The sequence below is a fragment of the Lactuca sativa genome, chromosome 5 (genome assembly GCF_002870075.4).
Source record: "Lactuca sativa cultivar Salinas chromosome 5, Lsat_Salinas_v11, whole genome shotgun sequence".
NCBI lineage: Eukaryota > Viridiplantae > Streptophyta > Magnoliopsida > Asterales > Asteraceae > Lactuca > Lactuca sativa.
Genome location: NC_056627.2, coordinates 238,730,136 through 238,737,645, shown reverse-complemented (window position 1 = coordinate 238,737,645; position 7,510 = coordinate 238,730,136). Strand labels below are relative to the sequence as shown.

The following is a 7,510-nucleotide window of genomic DNA, read 5'->3' as shown; positions in this document are numbered from 1 at the left end:
ATATATATATATATATATATATATATATATATATATATATATATGCCTAACACACTGCTTATGTTCTGCTGTTGGGAATACTTCTTTGACTGCCTCAACCAAACCCTGCATATGTACTAATAAAAGGTGAAGTTAGAAATGTAAATATTTATTATACTATGTTTAATATTTTACAAACATACCGTGTGTTGATCAGAAATTAAAACCAAACCACTTCCTTCATTCCAACACTACAAATCTTTTGAAAGATTTTCAATGAACTATTTCTAATTCTCCTTTTTTACACACATACAACTGCCCAAGCAATTGTGAATATTCCATTGTTAGCATCCCTACCAAGTGCACAAAGCAACTCACCTTGGCAAATTTTTTTCGAGAAACAACCATCCAAGTTAATGATCCTTCTACACCCTCCCTTCCACCCCTCTATGACTGTAGCAAAGCATATGTAGATATTGCTGAAGTAATTCTTACCATCAAGCATTGTATCCACATAAATTTTAATAGTGGATCCAGGATTTGATCTTTTATTCTCCTCACCGTAAGACCATAATCTAGCATAATTTTTTGCGACCGTGCCTTCAACTAGACTCAACGCATACTTCTTGGCTCTCTTACACTCACTCATACTCACAACAATACCAAAAGTGGTTTTCACCTCCTCTAATCTCACACTCATCTTTTGATTGTTAAAAAATTGTTGGGTAAAGTGGGTACCTATCAATCTATACGTGATAATTGATTCAAATTTGAAATCCTCTGAACAATTATGGTCACTAATAAGAGACTTGATTTGGAAAGACTTATCATCACTCATCCATGAACCCCAAACCCTAAATGTACATTTTCCATCACAACATTTGGCTAGCAACCATCTACTATCATTTCTCAAAAAACCTAATTGATAACCATTTGCAACAGCATAGTTACAGAGCATGTGTTTCAACTGCTTAGGACTCTTAAACCTGATACCTAACACAGGTTCCCGCTCCTTCCAGTGCAACTTTTCATTGAAAATATTTGGCAACTCTAGATAAACATCTCCATTGTCATCCATAGCTTCTTCCAAAGGGTTACCCAAAGCTACATTCTCACCCATATCGACATCAGGACCATTATCTTTTTTGAAAAAATGAGGGCTGCTATGGTCATCCTCATCCAAATGACATGCCTCAATTTCCTTAATTAGTCCTGCACCATCGATCACTTCTTCTACTATGTTATCAACAACCTATTCTTTGTGTTCTTCCAACCATTCCTGCATGTTACTATTACTAAAATGGTCTACATACATGGGGAGTATAACACCACATTCATAAGCTATTGCTATAAAATTGGCATAATACATCTCATTGGAAATTAAGGTAAAACCTTGGGAAAATTATTATATGGTTGACAGTAATAGAGCTTCTCACACTTTTCTCCAGTGAACCTTTCGATAAACTCATAACACCCGTTCTTGTCCATGCCTGCGAAATTGATGTCTGACAACCTCTGAGTAATCCCCCAGTGTAGTGTATGGAGTATTTTACAAAGATTCCTTGGAAATGCATCGACTTAGATGAATACGAGATCCATGTTTGAGGTTTGAGGAGACGAAAGCAAGTAAGGGTTTATCGAAAGAGACGAAAGTGGTGAACAGTTGACGGGAAAAGATCTCGTTTAAGTAAAGCTATCATTAAATGACATGACATACACAGTTAGCAAGCCAAATGGTTTAACTAACACATGTGACATAAATATGACTAGATGAACCCTTCACAAATGAAATAATGGCGTAATCGACCCGAAAAAATAAAGTTCGTTCCTTCATAAAGCCACTTAAAAAGTTAAGTGAGTAAAAGGGTAAACCCTAGAAAGTTCATAGGTCGTATGTGTCATTTTCCCATAGTTTGATGTATATACCAATGGTCATGTTCTACACTGAAAAGAGAGTTTCAAATACCTTATGTCAATGAGCGATAAGCAACATGGTATCAAGGCTGACATCACCCACCACATAATGGCGTTATGATGAAAGTGGAAAACAACCACAAATTTTTGTATGATAATAACACCCAACAAAAACCAGGGAAAAATTATATATGGTGACGGTAAGACCTACTTTGTTTTATGAATCTAAATGTTGTACGATTAAAAAAAGAAAACGGGAAGAAGGCATAAGTCGAAGAAATAAGGATGTTACCATGGACTAGATGCCGAACATGACAATAAGGAATTCGATGGGAGTGACGTCGATCATAGAGACTTTAAGAGAAACAAGAGCGCTGGATTGGACATGTCTACAGGGTACAACCATCGAGATGCTCATTGCGAGCATGCAAAGAGAGAGCTTCAAGAAGGAAACAAGAAGATAAGGTGAGGTTAGACTTGAAGATGTTAGCTATTACTTAAGACACGACCTCGTATAAATGAATGTTAATGCTTAAAATCAGTATAATGTGGTAGTATATATAAATATTGCCCAAGGGCTCCATTTTCACTACTAGGCACTAGCATGCAATTAAGGAGTTAGGATCCTAATATTGATCATAAGATATTTTAATTTATTTATTTTTGTAATCTATACTTTTTTTTTTTTTTTTTGTCTTAGGACTAACTACCTAATCTAATGAACTCTAAAAAAAACCAATTTTAAATTGTTTAATGTTAAATAATTTAGTGGGATTTTTTTTTTCTTCATAATTTAAACTTTTATTGCTAACTATAGATGATCAACGTATTTTTCATATGTTTAATTGCTTTTAATAAAATCTTGCGGTCGTTTAATTGTTTTTGGAAATGTTAAGGGGTGTTTGACTTAGCTTTTTAGAGCCAAAAGTCCTTTTTAGAAAAGAAAAAAAAGCAAAAAAATGTTTGACAAACTAATTTTAAAAGTTACTTTTGAAGTTTTTATACAACGAAAATGAACTTTTTGGAAAAATGAAAATCCTATTTTTTTGTAACTTTTCAAATAAGGACTTTTGAACTCAAAAAAAAGCTAACCCACACACCCTAAGATTCAATTTTACGAAATAAAAAACGTGCTTGTATATTCCTATCTTGAGAAGCTTGATACAAGTTAATATCACGTTACCTTAAGGCACATAATAGAGCTAAAACATGGCTTCGAAACTCACCAATTACTCGATCGTCACGTTTCTTTCCCGCCAGTTTTACCATCTAAGAACACATAACTTCTCAACTACTCAAAACTTCTTGATCCCCACCAACAAAACATGCATACATCTCCTGAAAAACTGCAAATCCATGAGCCAATTGAAGCAAATCCAGACCCAAATTGTTGTTCTTGGTCTCGCTCAAAACGTAGACGCTATCAAGAAGCTCGTGGCTTTCTCGGCAGACCCATCGGTTGGAAACTTATTCTACGCTCAAAAAATCTTTGACAGAATCGAAACCCCTTCCTTGCTCGTTTACAATGTAATGATTAAAGCATACACAAAGAGCGCCCATTTCAGGAAAGCACTTCGTTTGTTTGATCAGATGAGGGTAGATGGATTGTGGCCGGATAATTATACTTACCCGTTTGTGTTTAAATCAATCGGGCATCTACGAGAAGCTTCCACTGGTGAAAAGATTCATGGGTTTGTCGTCAAATCTGGGGACGAGTTTGATTGCTATGTATGTAACTCGGTTATGGATATGTATGGTGAGTTGGGCCGCATTGAGGATTCAAGGAAGGTGTTCGATGAAATGCCTGAAAGAGATTCAGTCTCATGGAATGTTTTAATTTCAGGGTATGTTAAGTGTAAGAAATTTGAGGAAGCTATCAACGTTTATCTACAAATGAGAGAAGAGAAAAGTGTAAAGCCTGAAGAGGCTACAATTGTAAGCACTCTTTCAGCTTGTATAGCCTTAAAAAATCTTGAACTTGGGAAGGAAATACACCATTATGTCACTCATGATATCGGGTTTACAACTAAAATTGGTAATGCATTAGTCGACATGTATTGCAAATGTGGATGTTTACATATAGCACGCCAGATTTTTAACAAGCTACCGAATAAAAATGTAATTTGTTGGACAAGTATGGTGTCTGGATATGTAAACTGTGGGAAATTAGATGATGCTAGACAATTATTTGATAATAGTCCAGTTAAAGATATTGTTCTATGGACATCAATGATAAATGGATACGTACAGTTTAATCATGTAGATGAAGCAATGTCCTTATTCCAACAAATGCAAACCTACAATATTAAGCCTGACAACTTCACAATGGTTGCTCTCCTAACAGGTTGTGCACAAATTGGGGGTTTAAAACAAGGGAAATGGATTCATGAATATATGAAAGAACATAGAATAAGAATCGATGCTGTATGTGGAACAGCTCTTATTGATATGTATGCAAAATGTGGGTGTATAGAGAAATCTCTTGAGGTATTTCACGGGTTACATGAAAAAGATACAGCTTCATGGACATCAATTATATGTGCACTTTCCTTAAACGGAAAGTCCAGTTTAGCATTGAAGCTGTTCTCTGAGATGAATGAATTAGGGTTTAGGCCTGATGATATTACTTTCATCGGGGTTTTAAATGCATGTAGCCATGGGAGATTGGTGGAGGAAGGATGGAAGCATTTTGAATCAATGAAATCAGTGTATGAAATCGAACCAAAGATAGAACACTACGGGTGTTTAATTGATCTTTTAGGTCGAGCTGGGCTACTGAAAGAAGCAGAAAAGATAGTTAACAAAATCCCAAGGGAGAAAGATGAGATGTTAGTTCCAGTTTATGGTGCTTTGTTGAGTGCGTGTAGATTGTATGGTGATGTTGATTTGGGTGAGGATTTAGCTGATAGGTTAAGTGAAATTGAAGGTGGTGATTCGAGTATTCATATGCTTTTGGCTAACATTTATGCTTCTGTTGGGAGATGGGAAGATGTGAAGAAGGTAAGAAGGAAAATGAGAGGTGATGGAGTTAGAAAAGAGCCTGGGTGTAGTTCAATTGAGGTTAATGGAAATGTTTATGAGTTTCTTGCTGGAGATGCTTCTCATCCTGAAATGAATGATATTTATTTCAGTTTGAATACATTGTTTAAACAGTCATTTGTTTGTGAGAAATATGATGTGGAGTTGGTTAATTTGGTTTCAATGAATTCTTGACATGCTTTCATGTTAATTAATAGATAGTTTTTCATTGTAATATGTAAATCACTGAATGAGGTATTATTTGTGTTGTTTTGGTTTACTTATGATCTTCTTGAACATTGTTGAATTTATTTGTAAAAATCAGAGAATGTCAAATTAACTTGGTTCACCTAGTTACATGTTGATTAGTATGCATTTAAGGTTAACCCCTTTTTTTTATAAACTTTTGAGGTTCAAACATAAGTCAATATGTCTTTTGGTTTGTCTTCATAAATCATACGTACTAAATCATATTGCTTGTACACATAAAAATAACTAACTAATTAAACACATGAAACAAGGAATCATCATTTGGCTTTCTTTAAGCAGTAGGAAAAATAGTTTTACATTCTAAAGCGTTTAACAGTATTGCATTAGTAATACAAAAATCTACAAAATCTCCATGAATGGTTTTGTGGTCCCTCACCTTGCTACAGTTAATGTTAAATGTTCATCAACTAAATTATGCTGCGGGGGCATAATCGTAATCTCCATCATCATCATCCCCATCTCCTTCAAACCTGGCTGCTGGTGTATAGTAGTAGTCACTGTCATTCTTCTTCATGTTAGCATGGCTTCTATCCCACCACCCTCTGATTGACTTTGTGACAGACGACATTTTCTTGATGACAGATTATGAAGAAATGTTGAGGTTGTTGTTTTGAGTAGGAAAGAAACTGAGAAGCCGTGCATATTTATGAGCAAGAGAAGTAAACTGGGCATGTTTTTACATAGGTCTCCCCACGAGAATAAGTGTGGAGTTATGATCAAATGGTGTGCTTCAAGTATCTGGGGGCACCTATTTGTAAAAATTTCAGCAGACATGTCAGAAGAAATGAGTTTGATGTGTGGCCCACAATAGAAAAATGTTTAGAGTTTGATGGGCATCTTTTCTTTGAGAAGAAATGACAGAAAAGGGTGTTGCACTCATATTGACAGGAATCTATCAAAAAGTTGAAGTGTGGAGTCATTACCAACAGATGTGCATGACATTATATGGTTGACATGTCATCCAGCCACATAAGAGTACTTTCAAGTGATACATCATCAGGGTGGATTCTCTGCAAAGTTGGGGAAGTAAGTGGAATCATGTTACTTAGAAAGTATATTTAGTCTTTAAGGTGGGGAAGTGGTGCCACACTTGCCATGGTCCACCTAGGCGCCACGTCAGATTTGCCACACTGTAGCCATAATTTGCCATTTACACCATGTGGGTTGCCACGTATGCAATGCTTATTTTTTATTTTTTTATTTTTTTTTGTAAATGAATAATATTAAAAACATTTACATCACCTCACTCATTTTCTTTATTTCCATATAATGTGCAAGATATTTAAGTATATGCTAACGCTTTTTAAGAGCGTCAAACGCTCGTTCAACATCTTTTCTCGCTTTCTCTTGAGCTCTCTTAAACTTCAATGTTTCTCGTTCATTTGGATAAGACAGGGACTTCACAAAACAAGCGTGCTCCGGATAGATCCCATCCACAAGATAATACCCGAACCTATATGACGTTCCACGAACTTCAAAGGAAGAATCTGGTTGTCACACCGCGCTAAAGTGGAAGCACGAGGTACAACAAGAAAATGCTCCATAGCATACGGTAAAAGATAACACCATCCATAGTATTTTAAAAGCATTAAAGTTTATAAAAGTTTTGAAACATTGTTTTAAGAAATTACTGTACAATAAAAATGAATACATGCACATTGCTTCTACAAGTGGTGTATCCCTAAGTGCCTTCTTACTGACGAGTTTCTGAAAAGCATGTTAAAATGAGAGGTCAACAACCAAAATAGTTGGTGAGTTCACAGGTTTGCGAAACTTAGGATATATAAATCCAAACTTTGTTTGACATGAAACTACCAATTGAGAAGTATACAAAAACGTGTAAGTAATTGTTATCTAAATTTATAAGCAAAAGTAATAGTACATGTTAATGCATTGAGCCCACAACCAAGCCTAAGACTGCACTGCCCTATCAAGCTCTATGTTCTATCGTTAACATAAGTACATTGGTAACATGCACTCACATTTCGGTGTGAGTGAGGAGTTGTCATAAATTAGTACGAACATTTTGTATAATAAGAACATGTTTTTCAACCCAAAATATGTAAAAAAGTAAAAAGGGGCTATGAATACACGCAATAATGGGCATAGACAATCTACAATTAATCCACAGACAAACCGTAATTGATCCACTAATAGAAACCCGAATGTCCAATCCTACTTTGATCCTACCAAACGTAGAGATACTAGTAAGATTTGTGCCTGGATCTCGAGTTCAAGTAATACTTAAATACTATACTATTATAAAATGCCTTAAAACTTATATTTATTTTTGAAAATTTAACTTATTTTATTTAGACTCTGTATTCAG

General features: G+C 35.3%; 2 protein-coding genes across 2 annotated transcripts; one reads left to right on the top strand and one right to left on the bottom strand.

The window, feature by feature from the left end:
- Positions 1-280: 280 nt before the first annotated feature.
- On the bottom strand, positions 281-1,099 carry LOC111897972 (uncharacterized). The gene has a single exon (XM_023893925.3). It carries the CDS (start codon positions 1,097-1,099, stop codon positions 281-283), a length of 819 nt encoding a protein of 272 aa, XP_023749693.3.
- Positions 1,100-3,066: 1,967 nt separating this feature from the next.
- Positions 3,067-5,202, top strand: LOC111897897 (pentatricopeptide repeat-containing protein At1g31430). The gene has a single exon (XM_023893845.3). It carries the CDS (start codon positions 3,103-3,105, stop codon positions 5,104-5,106), a length of 2,004 nt encoding a protein of 667 aa, XP_023749613.1. The 5' UTR covers positions 3,067-3,102; the 3' UTR covers positions 5,107-5,202.
- The last annotated feature ends 2,308 nt before the right edge of the window (positions 5,203-7,510 follow it).